This window comes from Galleria mellonella, unplaced genomic scaffold, assembly GCF_026898425.1.
Source record: "Galleria mellonella isolate WM207_F2 unplaced genomic scaffold, CSIRO_AGI_GalMel_v1 utg63, whole genome shotgun sequence".
Taxonomy (NCBI): Eukaryota; Metazoa; Arthropoda; class Insecta; order Lepidoptera; family Pyralidae; genus Galleria; species Galleria mellonella.
In genome coordinates, this window is record NW_026442130.1 from 3825159 (window position 1) to 3846879 (window position 21721).

Below are 21721 nucleotides of genomic sequence, written 5' to 3' on the forward strand. Positions count from 1 at the left end.
CCATCGTGCTGAATTCCAAGAGCAGGCACGATGGATTAACTGACCTGCCCATTCATTCTCAAATTTTCTTAAAAAAAAAGTGCCTTTCCATCTTGTAGTTTAAGTGCTCATCGGTTATCTTTACACCTTATGTCCAGTCCATTGCCATTGTGTATAAGAGATTGACGTATTTTTTTTTATTTCCTTATATTTAAGCTGCTTCTCTCCAAGGCTCTTTGACATGCTCTATTGCTAAGAATTTCTTATAAAACGCTCATTTTGTTTCGCTCAAACTAAGCAGTACGTAAGTTGGTATCACTATTGTGAACTACCTTCTTAGATAAAGTGCTTTGAACTTTAAAGAAAATAGGTCAATAGTAATAAAAATCCGGTTTCAGATAAGTTGATATGATAAGCTACGATTACAAAACTCCAAGCGCCACTGAAATCTTATCTACTTTTTCTTTACCACTAATTAGCCATCTATCTGCTTGTATCTGATATAATTAAACTGTAAGTAGTCGATGTTTAATACATGGGAGGTATTTAATAGATATTGATATGAGTGATCTTAACACTAAACTTACCGGGGGGGGGAAGGGATTGTTAGTAATGGAGACTTAGAATCCCATTGCTAGCAATGTACCCAACCAGGTCGACCTCCTCGCGGTTCCCCCTGGAAACTATCATGGTTAATTCCTGATGAATTCATCATGATGGCCTAACTGGCCTGTTTTCATTCTCATCTATCACCCTTCACTGGTGCTCCGCCAGCGTATCCCGTTAGCGCAGGCGGGGTTACCATACCATTTTCATCCATAAAAAATACTAAACCTACCTAATAAAGCGCGGTCAAATGACCGTTTTTTGAAATTTAGTTTATTATGTATAACGTTACTGTATCACCTTGTAACTTATTGACTTTTCCTGTAATATACATACAACCCATTTTTCAATATTTACAACTCACTATTATTTACTTACTTGTTTACTCGTATCGGTTAAAATCTCTTTCTATATTAAGATATATACTTTATTTTAAAGCAGTCATTTGACCGCTCACGGTAAAATTAGGTATATATGAATTGTTGGTAGGTTTAATGTTAATAAGATCAATAGAAACCAATAGAATATTTTTATAGAAACTCTGTCTGTATGTTTGTTACGACATCACGCAAAAATTACAGAACCAAATTGGATGCAGTTTTTACTGTCGTGTTTTTGTGAGCCTAACTTAAGATCTAATTGTATGTTGATATTCCATACAGAAGTAGTTTATTTTCCTACTTACTTTTCCCGGTGAGATGTGATAGGTGACGATGAGATCCTACAAGGCCATCATCATTTCTTTCAATAATTCCACTGATTTTCCTAAAAAAAAACCTTACCTTCATAATACATGTACGCAGACATTTTGTACCTATACACGCAGGAATCTTCAACTGTTTCTTAACAACTATGATCTCAATAATCTTAACACTAGATACAAATACAAATCTGTTGTTCCGAAATATCGTTTAAAAAAAATTAATAGTTCTTATATGGGAATGGGCATTAAATGTTATAATAATGTAATCTCTACTACAGGTCTTAACCTATTACAGACACCAGCTCCAGCTCCTCACAGCAGAGTTCCATATTATTTGAATTTTATGTTATCCTTAATACCTATGTGTAAATTTAAGTTGTTTGTGAAGAGACATAAATAAATATATTATTATTATTATAAGATACCGAAGGATATATTGAATCTATCTCCTTGCGAACTCTGCAGTTGATTATAAAAGTGACAATTAAAAAGTGTTTGTTAACAAGTCAACAATAAAGATTATTTGGATTTGAAAAACTTAATCGGCTTTTTACTAATCGTGGGTTTTGAAACAACTCGATAAAATGAATGCAATTAGCACATCGTTATTGTGCCTGTATTGCACCGGGCAGCCTATAATTAATTTAAGCGGCGTGCACTTTGCGTGTTTGGTACCGTTTAATAAAGCGTGATAATATGTATGCACGTGTTTAATATTAAACACATCATTCATGTTTAGGACATATGGTTACACTGCCCAAGACATTAGATATTTTTTTTTTTTAATAAAAATAAATATCCTAAATTGATCCCAGTAACAGCAGTAGTACATACATACATATCGGTCACGCCTGTCTCCCATTAGGGTAGGCAGAAACAATGGAACGCCAAATGCTTCGATTCAAACAAACCTCTTTCGCTTCTTCCACATTCTTCATACAGCAGTAAGAAACCGAACATGTTAGAATCCAACATGTTAGGTAGTAATGCAGACTACAAGTCTCATTGCTAGCAATAAACCTTGTCAGGTCGACCTTTAGGTGGTCCCCCTGGAAACCATCGTGCTGAATTCCAGGTGTATTCATCACGACGGGCTCACTGGCCAGTCTTTTCATTCTCATCTATCATTCCTCATTGGTGCCCCGCCAGTATATACCGTTAACGTAAGTGGGGATACCATTCCATTATCATTCATTAAAAAAAAATATATAAACGTATATATCGATATACAAGTAGTTAAAAAAATTATATACAATTGAGAAATAATTATAAACAACTAGTGACCCGTTTTCTGTAGATGAAAGATATTTTAAAATAGGTTAAGTGAATTTTGAGTTGATCCATTACAAACAGATCATATCGTTCCTCTTTGTTATATTTGTTTAAATTATCAAATCTGACAACAGATAAGAAGAAGGATTTTTAAAGACACTTGTCATCAAATTCAATCATGTGACGATGCCCTAAAAAGTAATTGTATACAAGTAGTTAAAAAAATTATATACAATTGAGAAATAATTATAAACAACTAGTGACCCGTTTTCTGTAGATGAAAGATATTTTAAAATAGGTTAAGTGAATTTTGAGTTGATCCATTACAAACAGATCATATCGTTCCTCTTTGTTATATTTGTTTAAATTATCAAATCTGACAACAGATAAGAAGAAGGATTTTTAAAGACACTTGTCATCAAATTCAATCATGTGACGATGCCCTAAAAAGTAATTGTGATAGTTAATATCATGCAGAATTATGTATTTGACGCATTATTAATGTGCATGACATTGCGTACGCATTTGCATGATATTACGATCTCATTTGCATGACATTACTATCGTCATTAGCATGAAAGTTTCAACTCGATCATGTTTGCATTTTTATCCAATACTTGGAATGACAAATAAGTTATTAACCCACCTGTTGGAAAGTAGTTACCGTTGTCTATAAACAAGGACAGTATCAAAGGTAATTTTAAATTGATTGTTATTAATGGGGGTGTGAAAGCCAATATTCCTTCTCATGTCGACCTCTACGTAGTTTTACCAGAGGGAGACTTTGTACAAAAGTCGTTTGCTTGGACACCTCTGTCACATTCGTGTTTCTACCGTGAAGCAGTTGTGTTTGCATAGCTGTATTTCGGAATAACACCTGAGTCCTCAGGAATAGCAATGCGTGGGGAGTATCATGTACGAAACAGTATACTCTGTTATGGCCATGGTACTGCTCATGTTTATAGGCGACGGTTTCTACTTTCCATCAGGTGAGCCGTCAGCTTGTTTGCCATTCTAAGTTGCATAAAAAGAAAGAAAGTTGCCCTTGGAAACTATCATAGTTAATTCCTAATAAATTCATCACAATGGGCCAACTGGGCCTCTAGACAAGTGGCAAGCGAATTCGTTGTTGGAATCGACATCGCTAGCAAGTCCGTGAGTCGGAATGAGTCATCCGGTATTGCTATCTCATTCTATCTCACGAAATCGCTAGGGATGTCGATTCCATCGACGAATTCGCTTGCCCCTTGTCTAGAGGGACTGAACTGCTTTTATCCTCACCTGTCATATTTCCTTGATGCTCCGCCAGTGTAAACCGATAACGCAGGTGTGGTTGCCATTTCATTTGCACCTATTAAAAAAATCCTTACGTGACACCCATAGTTGAATGAATGAGTATACTTTATTTGCACTAAACAGTTTAGGGAATAAGCAATGCATGGGGGTTACCATGGGCGAAACAGTATACTCTGTTAAGTCCATGGTACTGCTCATATCTATAGGCGACGGTTACCACTTTCCATCAGGTGGTCCGCCAGCTTGTTTGTCATTTTAAGTTGTATAAAAAAATGTAACGATACAGTTGTATAAGTACAGTAAGGCTGGTCTTATTGCTGAAAGCAATCTTTTCAAGACAATCTTAGGGTAACGGACCATATTTCTCATGTGTTATCATTCTTTTTTTTATCCAATTTAGAATGACAAACAAGCCGTTGTTACCGTCGTTTACAGACTTGAACAGCTTTATGGGCATCATGGAACAATACTCTTAATCCTCATACGTTGATTTTCCTGAGGACTAAGGCGTTGTTTTTGTTTCTTTAATAAAAAAACAAGACTACCGAATTGAAAACCTCCTTTTTTTAAGTCAATTAAAATCTTCAGTTTTGTCTCGTATAATGCGTACTTACGAAACGTTTAAAGTCCACCTTAGTTTATTCGCAAATTGAATTGCAACCCAATCTGTGAACAATAAAGATACGTGACTGCCTCATCCTGTCATTGGAATCAGTGGACCGATCAAATTGATGTATCAATAAATAATCAATGCGCATCGTTATTAGTGGACATGCGGACATACATCGTAATGAGTGCGCGACAAGAGATCGAATGCTGTTTGATCGAATATAAGATATTCTTGGAAAAAAAGAGGACGTTTTTGTACAAACGTTTTTTTTGGTACTACAGTCCCACTCATGTTTCTCCCATCAAGCAGTTCTGCTTGCAATGATGTACTTCGCTTTAAAGGGTCATCATCATCTGTCCACTGTTGAACATAGGCCTCCCTAATAGACTACCATAAGGAAATATGGTTCTGAGCCACCTACATACACTGATTCTTTGCACTGCATTTGAGGTCGTCACTCCACCTAGTGGGGAGGGGGGGGGGTCGTCCTACGCTACTTTTGACCGTTCAGGATCGCAACTCAAAAACCTTTCTTCCCCATCGGTTGTCTGTTCTTCGAGCTATGTTTAAAGGATGAGATATAGAAATTAAAAATATAAGGTACAAAGACATAATACTCATATCTTGGCCTTTAGAAATGACAACCTATAAGTGGAACCTTGGACGTCGCAGTATGTCCTGTGATGTTATTTTTCTTTGAATATACTTAGATATATATATAGTGTAGCTCTTGATTCATTCTAACTCTTGGGTTCTATCATAGGTAATCTATTGGATTTTTTTTCTAAGCTTTAAGTTCTATTTAGTTCTTCGTAAAATGGCCCACCGACATTTGCGCTTCTCTCCTATAGGAGAGACCTCACACTCATAATCTATCATGCAATTTATAAATTATGTGTACGATTACGTTGTTAATGTTTCTTAACCGACTTCAAAAAAAGAGGAGGTTCTCGATTTGGTAAAATTTTTTATGTTTGTTACCTCATTACTTAGTCTTTTATAAACCGATTTAGATTTTTTTTATCTGAAAACGTATATTTTCAAATTAGTCCCATAGAAAATTTTATCAAAATCGAAACAGTATTTTAGTTTTAAATAAAAATAGTTTTGCCACGATTGAAGCCGGTTTTTTTCGTGGAACAAAATCTTAAATTATGATCTATGCTCTGCTTAATCTATGTTCCTTTTACTCTTCCTTACCGCATGTGGCCATCATGTACAGCCCTCTGCCATACAATGTCTAATGGAGTTTATTATCTTCGTATGCGTTGTTTTACTTGTTTCATGGACTATGTACCAAGCACTATCAATGAAAGTAGTTAGTCGTTTTAAAAACTTAAGGTTAACAAAAAGAATTATAAAACCGTTCGTACTTTACTTGATAATATAATATTTTACCAAAGTATTTATAATTGGCTATAACTCCGCAGCTTTGCCCAAATGTAATGATAATAAAAAATATTAATATGTATAAAATCTTACTAATATAATAAAATTGTGACTAGATAATGTCTGTACATTGGAAATATTTAAGAAAAATTGATGTAAGGAGTTGTATGGTCCCGGCATAGAGTGAGCCGCCCCTTTCTCGTGGGTGCCCGTAAGAGGCGATTAAGGGAGGGCTAGGAATTGGCAGCAGCGTCACCCTTATAACATCAGCAAAGCCTAACTGCACTTGCCAACTCGCCTACCAATCGTTGCTGCTACTAGCAAAATCCCCCCTTATGGGGGAGGCCTATGTCCAGCAGTGGATAGTTGACGGCTGATATGATGATGTGCGGTTACCAACGTTGCCATCAACATTTTAGCAGAGGGAGACTTTGTACAAAAGTCGATTGCTTGGGCACTTCTGTCCCATTCGTGTTTCAACCGTAAAGCAGTTGTGTTTGCATGGCTGTGCATGAATGGCATGTTCGGTTTGAAGGGTGGGATATGGCGTGAAGTTTCTGTGTACGGAGGAATAACACCTGAGTCCTCAGGAACGGCAACGCATGGGGGGTATCATGAGCGAAACAGTATACTCTGTTATGTCAATTGTACTGCTCATGTTTATAGGCGACGGTTACCACTTTCCATCAGGTGGGCCGTCAGCTTGTTTGCCATTCTAAGTTGTATAAAAAAATCTGTCAAGCGTGGCTACTACAGATAAAACCCCGCTTTATGGGGGTGGCCTATGTCCAGCAGTGGACAGTTAACGGCTGATATAACACCGATGATATAAGATGATGATGATGATGATATAAGGGATCTTAATAAAACTAATAGATTCCAAAACAATTTTTGCAAATTCTTATCTGTCCGTACGTAATAAGTATAAGCATAGGGACATAGTCCATCTACTATCGTGGAATCTCGTTTACTTACCCTATCGTGTCTATTAACATCTCATTACCTCAGATTCATTGCTAACTTGCTAGTCATGTTTTTTTTTTCATTATTATGAAGCGTAAATAGATAACGGTCCGTTGTGATCATTTGTAACTATTGTAAGCTTTTTTTTTAATATAATTATAACATAAAATTAATATGGTGAATAGGTGTTTTAAACCCTGACTACTACCCTGGTGACAGAAGAAATTTACGTGCGCTGAAATATTTTGTACTTTCTAACTCCGAAACGTTTTATCTGCCACAGCTACCTAGACTAAAAAACTATTCAAGCAAATTACAAAATTTCTTAAAAAAGAAGGACACACATTTACAAAATTGAATTATAAGTTTTAAGTGTAACTATTTTAATTTATACTTATAATAAATCTGTAGAGAGGTCAATTCTGTACATGAAATATATTTCCAAAATAATTATCAGGGGGTGATTAGTAATCGATACTGATGGCAAAAATGCAATCAGTAAAATTATCGTCTCTCTGTCTGTATGTTCGTTATAGAAACAAAAACTACTAGGCGGATTTTAACGAAACTTGGTACAATTATTCTTCATACTCCTGGGCAGATTATAGTATTATTTATTACAGTATACTTTTCATCACGCTACGATCAACAGGAGCAGAGCAGTGAAAGGAAATGTTAAAAATGTCCACCCGTGCGACGCCGGGACGGGCCGCTTGTAATATAATAAATACAAAAGTTTGTAACAGCGAATGAATGTATAGAATTTTGTTATTTTTTCACGCGAAATCTACTGACCGCATTTGAATGAAATTGGATACTTGGATGAAATTGGATTATTATATCCTAACTTAGCGCATTGGATACTTTATATACTGATTCATGTAAGTGAAGCCACATGATAGAGCTAATATAATATAACATACAATCGGGTTACCTCGGGAGAAAGTGATTGTTAGTGATAGGGATCGAACAGCCTCATTGCTACCAATACACGTTATCAGGTCGACCTTCACGCAGTTCCCCTGGAAACCATCTTGGTTAATTCTCTATGAATTCGTCACTATGGGTCCTCCAACTGACTTGTTTCATCCTCATTTATCATCACTCACTGGTGCCCCGCCAGCGTATACCGATAGCGCAGGGGTTATCATTCGATTATCACCCAATAAAAAAAACCGAGTTACCTGCTCTCAACAAACCGTAACCTAGGCTTTCTAGTATTGTAATAATTTTCAATAAATAATGTAATGACGTTGAAATGTACTCGCAAATTCGCAAGGTCATAAAAGACTCCAATAGGGGGGAAAGGGATTGTTAGTAATGTAGACTGAGAATCCCATAGCTAGCAATATACCCAACCAGGTCGACCTCCTCGCGGTTCCCCCTGGAAACTATCATGATTAATTCCTGATGAATTCATCATGATGGGCTAACTGGCCTGTTTTCATCCTCATCGATCACCCTTCACTGGTGCCTCGCCAGCGTATCCCCATAGCGCAGGCGGGGTTACCATTCCATTTTCTACCAATAAAAAAGACTCCTATATATTTTTTCTTAATTATAAATTCGCCACATTTTTTTAAAACATTTAATATATCCCTTTCAAATCGTATGAAGACGAGTGCGAAAGATAGCGACCATGGGTCACTGACATTGCTACTACAGCGATATTCCGGCCGCGTATCGTACGACCCGACCCTGCGCTATATCTGCAAGGTCACTTAATTGCAACTTTAGGTATATTGTAATTATACATAATACTTGCATATATTACATTACTAGTTGATAGATAAATAAATAAATAAACGTTTTATTTGAGCCATTTATAACACACGTAAATTTACAAATGAGTTTATACAATCAAATTATTTACACTTTTTAAAATATACAACAAATGATAAAATATGAAAATATGGTTTCGCCATGTGTGTCACAGTGTCCCAAATAGGCTTTCAGCTCAGTGATGGTTTTGCTTAAAAGCAAAGCACTGATCTTCAGCTGCAGCCTGAAGTTAGGCTACACGGACGCGTACAACAAACCCAGAGTGTAACCTGTGTAACCCATTTAACAGCCAAAGATAAAATTGTATTATATAGATACATACTTATATAAATGATGCATAAATAATATATTTTATTAATTAATGAAACATACAATATAAATAATTCGCCACAATAATTATTATGTTGAAAGCAGTCGCTACCAGGCGAGCAACCCAAGTTTTTGTTTAGTTAATAAATGCTGTTTTAATCACTTTTTAAAAATTGATAGTTGCTTCCCGAGGCTTTGCTCGTGTAATGATAAAGTACCTGCCCTATGTTTCGATCCAGTATAAAATATGATCTACGTTTATACCAAACCAGCTTTTACACGCAACTTTGCCCGTGTGGCCTAGATAAAAGGTATGCATCCATAGCTGTATCTATAATACGTATTTTACTAAATTTTATAACATTTGGTTTAGCCAATAAGGCTAAGGTTATAAACAAACAAAGTCTCTTTTAGCGATAACGTCGCCCATTGTTTTCTCATTGTGATTATTTCTTATAATTGTTCATATTTATAAAAATTGTAATCTTTTAGTGGAAACAATCAAGAGTATCTATCTATCTCTTTCACAGTCATAATGTTAGTAAGGATTTCGTACATATTCTTTAACTTGTTTTTTATAATTAAATTATTAATATTTTTTTTAATCTATATCATTATTTTATAATTTTATTTTTGTATTTTTTTTTTATATTTTTTTTATATTTTTTATTTATTATCTGTATAATTCTTGAAGGTAACAATGAAGAATTTTCATTCGTTCATTAATTGAAATTTAATGTTTTGAGTAGTCCGCATTAATAATAATCCCCCCCCCCCCCCAGTTAGTGGTGATACGTGAGGATGAAGTTGTTTATGAAACTCAGAACCGTGATAAATTCACCACGAATTAAACACGATGGTTACCAGGGCGGGGTGACCGCGTGGAGGTCGACCAGATACAGTGTATATATTTTAAGAAATGAGGCTCCTAACCGTATTACTAAACATTTCCCCTAATTCCTAAAATTGGTACTGAACTTGTTCCCAATAATTTCCATATTCAGTTACAAGCGCATTAACACTACCACGATATGGTCAGGTCGTCGTAAAATAACTATTTCAACAAAAACACAATTACCTACTATGATAAAGTGACCTCGTTTAATATAACACATGATTATAATATTATGCAAAAATATACAAAGCTTTGATCTTTATCCTTTAGTACTCACTTGTTTTTTTTAATGGGTGAAAATGGAATCGTAACCCCGGCCTTTGCTATCGATATATGAATAATGACGGGGCAGCAGCAAGAGATGATGGGTGAGAAGAGGATAAATGCAAGCCAGTTGACACATCATGAGTAATTCGACAAGATTTACCCACAATAGTTTCCAGGGGGGACCATGTAGAGATCGACTTGAAAGGGTATAATCATTATTATCATCATTTCAGCCATTATCCGTCCACTGCTGGACATAGGCCTCCCCCATAGACCCATACGGAACAGTCCTGAGCCACCTGATGCACTGACTCCGTGCAATGCAATTGAGGTCGTCACTCTATCCAGTGGGGGATTGTCCTACATATTTGCCCGTACGGGGTTGCCACTCAAGATCCTTTCTTCCCATATATTAGAATATTTTGCTAGCTAACAATCTACAATCCGGACTTCTCTTGTACTTAGTTTAAAACTAGTTGGCACTATCGCATGGCTAACAATGATAATTTGTCTGCAGATGGCGCTCACAGAATGGATCAGACTACGGGACTACCGGGGAGGAAGGTCCCGGGCTATCCTGGGCAGAGACGTAACAGCGTGGGTCTGGGAGGCGTACAAGGTGATCGGAGTGTTCTTGTTTGGCTGCGCGTGCCAGCAACTCACTACGGATGTAGCGAAGTACACGGTGGGGAGGCTGCGACCGCATTTCTTTGATGTAAGTCATTTTATATAACTAAATATTAATTGTATATTTTTTTGTTCAAGGCTTTTATACTGACGGATATTATGCAAACATTACTTACAATTACAAAATAAAACAAATTGTAAAAAAAAATATTACCACTATAAATGATATGATGATGTTTATACTGACTGCGTAAAACAACAGCACTTGGTTACACTATTTAAATATCATACAAACAAAACGTATCGCGATTGTAAGACTTCTACAAATATAATTAAATAAACTAATATGTTCCACTTTCAACAGAGTGCAAACATTTTCATTTACTTTCTTCACTATTATAATATGCTTGAATGAAACCTACTTATTTTCATCAGAGATGTGAAATTATTTATATTACAGCACTACGATTACTGGGGTTTGATTTTCGTAAAACAAACCGTTCGAATAACTATATTATACATGTAGGAAATAAAATCAATATTTGAATAAATATTTGCTGTAACGGAACGTAGAAGTGAATGGGTATCAACGAATAAGCATGAGTGAGTAGAATTGATGGATTGGTTTAAAAAAAAAAGATTGACTCAATTTGGCTATGGTGTGCTTTTGGAAGTGTAATGATGTTGTAATTTAAAGAAAAAGTTTAAAATATATAGTAGTATGGAGTAGGCAATTTTCTTTTTGTAAAACTATGACCATATATGTAATGGTCGAGGGATGGGCAGCAGCGTCCTGATAAATATCTCCAAAGCCAACCGAAGCAACCACAAAGTTGCCAAACCGCCTGCTAAGCGTAACAACGACAGACGGAACACTCCAAGGGGAGCGTATATGTTCAACAGTTCATGACTGATATGATGATTCTATTAAATCTAAACTATTTACGAAAATATATTTAATACTTAGATTATATAGATAGAGTATAGAGCCTCAAAAATGAGTCAACATTTTGTCAGCTAATTGTCAAATTAGCTGACTTGTTTTTTATTATTGTTCTATATACTTACGCACACAATGTATCTTGACGTATCTATATTAAATTATTTAATAAATAAAATGAAAAGGCGCAAGATTTATAAAACAAAATAAATATAGAATTTATAAAGGAATCACTCATAATTATTTATCATACAAATTTTTATGAAAAAGTTGACTCGCTTTTCTAGAAGCATTTGTATAGAGACACTTTGTATATATTCTAAGATTTAATAATATCAATAAAACTACTATATTAATTACTTATAAATAAAACAACATATTCGTTGACCTTTAGGTATATTACCGTTGTGGTTTTCATTGTGGGTATCGAGTCACTACTCGCATAATAATATATGAGAGCGACCGGAAATTGAATGTTTGAGAATCAACGGAAATAATTCTCTCCATTCAGGGATCAAATCTGGGATCTTTTATGTGAACACTGACAATAATAAGTGTCACACAACCACAATACTTTCCTCATCCTCAAGGTATGATACCCACGTGTTATGAAGAACCATATAACGAACATTTGAGGACTGAACGCAAAATACCCAGACTCAAACCACTTTAAAAATGTTAGTTTTTTTTTTAATTGGGCCGATTGAAAATCGAACCCATGCCCACCACTGCGCCACGAATGTCTTTACGATCACTGCACTTACATTTATTTTAAATCATTATTCCTTAACCTACATATTCATTTCTATTAAACATGCAGTTTATAGACTTATTAGACAACCAAATAAAGTCAGTGGTATTTGAGAGAATAATGAAAAACCAAGCTGTATCAACCAGGAATTACAGTTTTACAATTGTTTACACAATTAAAACAATCTTTTCTTATATAACAAAAGTATTTTGGTCGAACATAAAATACAGTTTGTTTTGGGAAAGACAACTAAAAGTTTTATAACTAGTAGTTTTTATGGACACAACTGCATCTTTGGAACATAAAATTTGAGAAGTATAAATTAGTATAAATATTTTCATCAAGACCAAAGTTGTAGGTAATATAAAAAAGGGACCGTAGTAAGTGACACCACTTCCACAATAAATAACTACTCAGTATAGACATATCAGCGAAATTAATATATAATTATAAACTGGATTAACTTATGGAATAAATGTTCCGAATGGTCTTGAAACTAGTCGAATATCTTTGATAAAAATACACGTAAATCATTTTTGTTAAATTTGCTATGAATTACGAGCAAAATATGCAGTCGTTTTGTGTAGCAGTGAAAGTAGACCAGGACACAATATCATATTAGATTTTATTGATACCTATTGATCTAATTTATAATAACCAAGTGAATAGAGGAGGGAGGAAAAAACTCTTGTTTGTCGTAAAAAAACCTTACCGATCCTGTCTACAGCTAGAGACAATTATGCAGAAATCACCTAAATTGCCTAGGACATCTATATCACATGGATTTTTCCTGGCTTCAATTCGTTTTACTTGTCTTAAAAATAATCATAAACAATTTTTAACTCGATTTTTTGCACATGTAAATTTTAAACTTAGTGAGAAATATAATAGGTAGCAATAAAGCCTTCTTGGATTTTAGAGTCCACTAATTAATTAGCTTGAGATTTATACAGATTCTAGTGTATTTAATGTTTAGTATGTAGTATTTATATCTCTATTTTTATTTGTTGGTAAATTGTTACTAATTTTATTGTACATCATACGGATCTTGACATTGATGCTTCTCTGTGCTATAAGTTTGCTGCAAAAGAAATCTTATAGAATTTATGTATTTTTTTCTAGCTCTGTATATTTTCTTTCTAAAAATCTTTGAATACTATAAATAGGCTACCCTATTTATCCAATTTCTAGAATAATCCGCTGAATAGCAGTTATTTTATATTAAATTGCTTAATTATCTGTTTCATTGCATTGTCTATGTAATTCATTCGACCTCAGTTATATCTAATTAGACCCACTTTAGCCTGTCTATTTTAGTCTTGCAGCATTGCGTTTTTCAAGTACGGGATCGTCTTGTTTACACATCATCCACGTCTGATGCTAATTTACTTTTAATGGTGACTTTTATTGTGATTTAAGTACACACATTAATGTATGGTAATTTTATTTAAATATGATGATAGTTTTGTGCTTATTGAGTGCAACAAGCAGCAATATTAAAATGAGACTAGGCAAGATATGTGAGTCGTATGCCAAGAGGTAGGAGAGCCAAATATTGTGCACCTATTTTTGTTAAACCAAAAATAGGTCCCGGTAGACCTCGTGTCCGTTGGTGATCTTGTCCAGTTCCACAAGAACTACTATGCTCTGACCAGTGATCGAGAAAAATGAAAGTAGTCAAAGGAGGTCTTTGCCCAGCAATGGGATACCACAGACTATGGCTGTCCAATAGAAGTAGCTTTGTATTAGAAGCTGGTAATTGTAGACAATTCAACATAATTTGTAGGGATTTGAACGAATAAAAAAAAAATAACTAAAATTCATCTTGAAGAGAACAATGGTTTAATAAAATCGTAATTGTAACACACATTTCTAAAAAGGACCTGCAGTTTGGAAATAGTAAATAGAGTTTCGACTACGTCAATTATTTTAATTTTTCTTTCCATTAATTATTTCCTTAATGAATTTAAAAGCTTAATGAGCAATTAAGCTTTTAAATTCAATGCATACAATTTTAAAATGTACATATATATACCCAAAAGCGTGCAAGCGAATCTCCATTCTATATTTACTTGATTTACTTGGTTGTATACGACGTTTTATAGTATGGGTGGTATATTGCAGCCGTCACATATATCTGGAAATACACGAAACATGAACCGGGCCGTCTATGGTTTGTTAGTCTGTGTAATTAACGGCACAACAAAAGAATTAATCCTTAAACGATTGAGTTAAAGTTTAAAATCATTTGGTAATTAATTAATGCAGTTTTATCTTGTATAAAATTATATCTCTTATTTGTATAATACTAGACATGCTCGCGACTTTGTGTGCCGGAATAAAGTATAATTTATGTCTTTCATCATTCCAAATGCTATCTGTATGCTAAACGTAATAATTAGTTGAGACATTAAGGAGCCAAAATGTTAACCTTCATATGTCCTGCAAATAAAACAGTGGTTCTATATTAACCATAAATGTTTTCTCCCAAAGGGCACGCCTCAAATTCGAGCCCGTAAGTTCTCTATAAGTAGCTGCCAGCATAAATTACGTAGTCACGCTTCACGTACGGCCTGTCTTATAATTTTGACTCATTAGATCAACGGTAGCCATATGTGCACCGTTGCAGGCGTCGTCTTGTTTATTAACTGTTTAGTAGCATTTGACAGTTACTTTTGCACTTTTTTCTTCGTTAATTGAAACCAAGTTGGCATTGGCTTCTGTATGGCGAGTGATATTTTTACTTGACAACCCTTACAACGAATTTGTCTGTTGAGAGTTAGGATATTGCTACTTCTTGGTAAAGTTGTTTATAGATTAAATCACATTTTGTAAATATGTAATGTTTTATTTGATTTACACGGAATACCTTGGTGTATATTTTCATCTCACGGGTATTTTATGTCTTTAATAATATAGAGCTTTTTGAGAGGAAATTGTAAATGAGTATAACCGATGATGATATAATCATTGTCGAATTTTAAATATAATACTTTTTGCTCTATCATAACATTATTTATGATTTGATTTTTAAAGATATTTATATACACCAGCTTAATAATCCTCATCTTTGCACTGCCAACGACTCGTCGTTGAATGAATGAATCCTTTGTCGGCCCCTTTTAGATGTTGGGCTAAGATATTGCACTTTAAGTTGTTTTCATTATCTGAGACCACTCCATCAATTTTAATTCTGATAAAAGATAAACGGCTCATAGAATTTTACAAGAAATCTTAACTGTTGTTTTCATAGAATTGTTTGAAGTCATTTCGCTGTGTCCAGTAGCAAAATATAAATATTCGTCTATAATCGCGTCAACTCTCTCACAGCGTAGGCCGAGAGAACAGATTAAATTCAATTAAAAAAAAAAAATTGGAGTACAAAAGATGTGTTTTACCAGTTGTTTTGATAAATGACATGATCATGTCATGTCGTACTGTTTGCGGAAAGACATAAGCACATTCAGAGCTAACTTTGATTTTCTTTAAACTTTTCTTTTTGGTGCCTGTTTTTGCTTCATTTAAGCTACTGACAGTTGCCTGACATTTTGAAGAGTCATTGAGAGTGTTTTACAACAGTATTAGAGTTTGTGGTTCTTTGTTAATTTAAACAGAAAAGAGAAATAATATTTTTACTATATGTAACTTATAATTGAGTACTAAAGGTACGTATACCGGTTTAAGACTATCAAATCCTTGTAATTGTCATAAAAAAGTGGGTAAATATATTTACTTTGTACATAAATCTAATCTTTATACATCAACAACTTGCTAAAGTTAATTTGAAATTGTATATTGATAGAATTGCAAAGCAGTTTTTTTTTTATTACAATGGCTAAAGAGGATTGTGATAATTTTCCAATGTCATCCTTAAAGAAAAATATTTCTGATTCAAATAAAAATGTGATAAAAAATGTCGGATATTATTTTTATATCGTGTCACGTACAACCTTTTGTTCGTTTATATCAGACCATGCGTAAACGGTTAGCAGCACGATATTGTGTAAGCACTACACAAAGGGGCGATTTTGAAGTGTCTCTCAAGCTTTTAATAATACCTATAATATAGTCAGATTATCAGTAACTCCCGCATTGTATTTTAAGTCATATTCTAACCAGAGAAGATTAATTTTTCATGCACTCAATTCTGATAAATCGGCAATTCCATACGGTACAAACTAGACCTTATGTTTCCAATGCTCTTTCATTCGTAACATTTTTTCTGCGTTATGTTTTGGATTTATTGTTATCATAACACTTTCATGTATAATTTGCTCACTCATCCGCGATTTAAACACTTGAAACATAGAGTACCAAATAAAATAAATTCTATCCCATTTTGGACCTTATTGAAGTGCAATTGGGTTCACGTGTGTTTATTTTGTCTCTGTATGCCAACCGCTTTATAAGTGTCATGTCACGTCGTCTTTTCTTTAACGAGAATGAATTGCGAAAATAATAATACATTAAACTTGTTGTTGTCACAAATACTTAGTTCAGATAAATTGAACTGATTCTCATTAAAATACTTTGTTGCCTTGTGATAAGAAATATTTTCCATTGCTGTAGAAAATGATGCAAAAATGGTCGTATAAAATCGTGGGAGGGACACGTCACTTAGGTATTTATATTCATAACCGCAAAGTTTCTGATCGCAGAATTTTTGGGGAGATTTAACAACTTGCTCGATTTTTGCAGCGAATATAAAAAATGTGTTAATCAAACTGTGTACCAAAATCAGTTACAGATAGTTTCTATAAATCTGCATTGATACACAAATTTTTTTTATCAATTTTCTGTAGGTATGTGCAATATTATGTTTAAAGGACTTCCAAAAGAACTAGGGAAAAGTCCAAAACTTGTAAAGAAATACTCTATTCATCGTGTTTTTTTTTTTTTTCGACAATGTTTTTATGCAATGACTTCATCAATTCTGAGACGATATTCACAACTCTGTTTTCGATCGATAGAGTGCAGTCCTGTTTTATTTCAATGCTGTGACGATTGAAGCTGCCGTTTTTATATGTAAAGCAAAAAAATACTTGTTGCGAAGTAAAATCGACATATAAATATTAACAATGCACTATACATCTACGAATATCTCGTTGTAACAATACATCCACGATTGAACTAGCATTTTTTAGCTTAGGAATATACAGAGTCCTTTCACATGGGTGTCGTAAGAGGCGATTAAGGGAACTTAATGGTCTAGGGATGGGAGCAGCGTCTCTCTTAAAACATCGCCAAAGTTTAACTGAGGTTGCCAACTCGCCTACCAAACGTGGCAATTACTGACAAAACCGCTCTTATGGGGAAGATCTATGTTAAGCAGTGGAGAGATAATGACTGATATCATGACGATGACACAAGTTGAAATTGTTAGCATCTTTTTAAAATAATTTATTTCCAGTGAGAATAAACATTTATCAAACAACATGAATCAGGAAATATCTATGTTTGAACGTATGGCGACCAAATAGGTGACGTGCTGAAAAAGGGTCGGCGAGCGTGTGTAAAAAGGTTGATGAATGTGGAGAAAGTGAAAGAGGTATATTTGAATTGAATCATTTGGCATTCCATTGTTTCTACCTACCTTAATTGGAAACAGGTGCGACAGATTTGATACGTATGTATGAATCAAGAATTGGTAAAAAATTTTTAGCCTACCATACTAATACAGCGCGTCCAGCGTTCAAATAGCATGTGTACATGTCACAAAAAATACTTTTAAAAAAAATAAAAAGGACATCAAAAACGTGCGTTTTGCACAATGATATTTCTGTCCTAAATGAAAAAAATGATCATGAGTTAATCATAGAAATATTCGTAGAAATAAACCGCTTACAATTTCGATTTCACCGTATATACCAACTTGTTATTTAAATGTAACAATATGAGTGATGTAAAGGGAGACATTGTAGCAAAGTCTTCTGCTTGGGTACCTCTAACCCATTCGTATTTCTGCCATGAAACAGTTGTTGGTATGGCTGTGTTTCGATTAAAAGAGTACAATGAAATTACAGGCATAATTTCTTAGTTCTCTACTCAGTATGCCCATACTCAGTTATGCCCATGGTACCTAATGGATTCCGTCAGGTAGACCGTCGGCTTGTTTGCCTTTCTAAATTGCAAGCAAAAATCTCATTCTTTTAATTAAATCCAATCAACTGTTTAAACGTATTTGTGTAACAAACATCAACACAAACTTTTAAATTTTATAATATTAGAAAAAGTTTCGAAACGTTTAATTTATTCGGTCTAGAGCGTTAATATCGTCGTGTCTCGGTTTATTACGAGATTATTTTGGATTCACCGTTTCACAGATTGCTGGACACCGCAAGATTTACAGTCTTACCTATTTTTACGAGCACAACTTCAATTTTGGGCGTTCATGTTATTTCTAATGGAAGTCATCTTCTGTAATACGTAACGGTAACCACACGCTATAAAATTATAAACAAACTCCATGAAAAAATAAACCAAATCGTCTAACTTGCCACTAAAAATTTATAGTGTTTCTAAATGTTTTACATTCCGTCTTAAACGGTATATAATTAAGTAAAATCTATGATCTCTAATAGTAACTTATCTACTAATGACTTGATTTATTTCTTTTCTTTTTTTTTTCAAATATACCATATATATATTACTATGTCGTCTAGAATACCATGTCTGTCTTGTAAGAAAGCTTTAGACGGGCCATAGGATTGTGGTATAAAAAATATGACAAATCTAGACCTCAGAAGATCCAAACCCGAAGCCTAAGCACAACTTTGAGAAGTTTGTTTCCTTGCGTTACAGAATATCAGATTTTACGTATAAGGCACTGTGGTTAAATTTATGAAATTTTCAAAAACTAGTCACTACTTACCAAAACGTCAATTAAATTAATTCAGCCATTTTCTCTTCCTGCGCAGATGAGGGGCATTTTTCTGCGCGCTTAATAAACAATCCTTAGCGTGTCATCATCATCATCATTACGACCTATCCATTGTCGTCTACTGAACATATGACTCCTGCATATTTCGTCACAACATATATACGATCCCGCACCACTTGAATACAGCGACTGCGACTATTTTGTGATACGACATTTACTTACAAGGTCGCTACATTGAAAAAAGCAATATCTGTGTTTCTTGCCCGTTCTTCTCAGCTGAATAAAAATTATTTTCATTTATTTATTTTCTGCTTCAGAACTTCTTTTCCACTTTACCTTGCAGATTCTTCAGATTGTGTCGGTCATTTTAATCGAACATCTGCATTCCGGATTGTTCATGCATTGTTAAACCAAGCTTAAACTTGGAGTATCTTCATACGGCTAGCGGCGTATATTTTACATACATACATATTACATAAACATATCTGACATTTCTGTCTCCCATTAGGATAGGCAGCAACAATGGAACGCCAAATGCTTCGACTCAAACAGACCTCTTTCGCTTCCTCCACATTCATCAATGTTCTCATATACACTCGCCGGTTAAAGGTACATTGATTAAAAAAAATAATTTCAATATTTCATAATCAGTTCAATAGTTTTTAAATCAAAATAACCAGTTTTGTATTTTTTTTTGTGCCACAGTTGAAGTCTTTTTTTTTTGTTGAACACTATCTTAAATTATTTTTAATTCAAAGTCAAATGTCACCTACGTAAATATATCGCCTGATGTTCTTATTTTGTTTATTTCGATATTTAAGTAGGTGTTTATTAGATAATGTTTAATTAATCATTAATCAACATACTGATCTGTTTATGATTTATTATTATTTTTATAATAACTAGTTGACCCATCCAACGTTGTTTTGTTCCCTACTGATACCTACCGTGTTATTTTTCTCTTGTAATTATCGAGATAAAAATTATTCTATCTCTTCAAGTTCGTGTAACTAATATATATTTAAAAAATTTATTAAAATTTGTTGAACAGTTTAGGAAGTAAAGGAATTGAAGGACTCTACAGGGACTAAATTATCTGGTCCAATTTTACTAAAATCTTTATTTTCAATTTAAAAAAAAAGCTTCTCAATTCGGTTGTATTTTTTATGTTTGTTACCTCATAACTTTGTTAGTTATAAACTGACATGAAAAATTCTTTTACTTTTAACTAAAAGTGTATTATGTACAAATTGGTCCTATAAAAATTCATAAAAATCGGTTTAATAGTTCACTTTTTAAATCAGAATGACTGGTCTTGCCACAATTGAAGTCGGGTTTTTTATAGAACACCATCAAGTCATCTGAAATCGAAACTTCACTCCATCAAGTTTCGATCTGGGGTGAACAAAATCTTGTCCAATTTAACCCCAAAAAGACACAAGTCTGCGCGTTTACCGCAAAAAAGACGCCGTTTGTCGTATCTCCTCACTTTCAGGGCACTTCCCTTGATAAAAAGTCGAGTCTAGGAATTCTGGGCGTTGATATATCTTGCGACGTCCAGTTTTGCGGTCATCTGGAGGAGAAGGCTAAGATAGCTTCCAAAAAGTTAGGAGTGCTCAATAGGGTGAGACGATATTTCATGCCAGAACACCGCCTGAAATTATATAAAGCCCAAGTCAGGCCGCATATGGAATACTGTTCTCACCTGTGGGCAGGAGCGCCACAGTACCAACTCCTTCCGTTAGACCGCATTCAAAGTCGGGCGGCTCGAATTATCGATAGTCAACGCCTTACTGTCCGACTTGACCCATTGAAACTGCGCAGAGATGGTGCGTCTCTGTGCATCTTCTACCGAATTTATCATGGGGAGTGTTCTGAGGAATTGTTCGGATTGATACCTGCTGCTGATTTTCACCACCGTACAACCCGCCACAAACTAAAGTTTCATCCCAATCATCTGGACGAGTGGCGTGAGTGAGAAGGCACTTTCTTCCACGCACAACCATTCTTTGGAATCAACTTCCAGCAGCAGTATTTCCGAACCGATACGACAACATAACCTTCAAGAAAAGAGTATATTCCTTTTTAAAAGGCCGGCAGCACACCTGCAATGCCGCTGGTGTTGTGGGTGATCATGGGCGGCGGTAGTCACTTACCATCAGGTGAGCCGCATGCTCGTTTGCCCCCTGTGTTGTAAAAAAAAAAAAAAAAAGTTTAGAAATGTATGTGTGATGCAAATAAAGTTTTCCAAAAGTTCCCACGGGTGCGGCAGATAACGGGTCCAGCTCAGGCGAAGCCGCCGTAAACGGATAGTTAATAGTATAATTATATATATATGAGACAGTTAAAAACGACAGACAGACAACACAGTTTACGTTCAGATATTTATGACGTGACGAAACACGAGTGAGACGTTTTTCTTAATCGTTTAAAGGTGATCGCACACTTGTCT

General features: G+C 34.6%; 1 protein-coding gene across 1 annotated transcript in view; it reads left to right on the forward strand.

The window, feature by feature from the left end:
* LOC113522009 (putative phosphatidate phosphatase) overlaps positions 1-21721 on the forward strand; it is a 95172-nt gene that overhangs the window by 44083 nt on the left and 29368 nt on the right. Inside the window, exon 3 of the mRNA XM_052899810.1 lies at positions 10589-10786. Coding sequence (XP_052755770.1) covers positions 10589-10786 — 198 coding nt within the window. The remainder of the gene's footprint in view (positions 1-10588; positions 10787-21721) is intronic.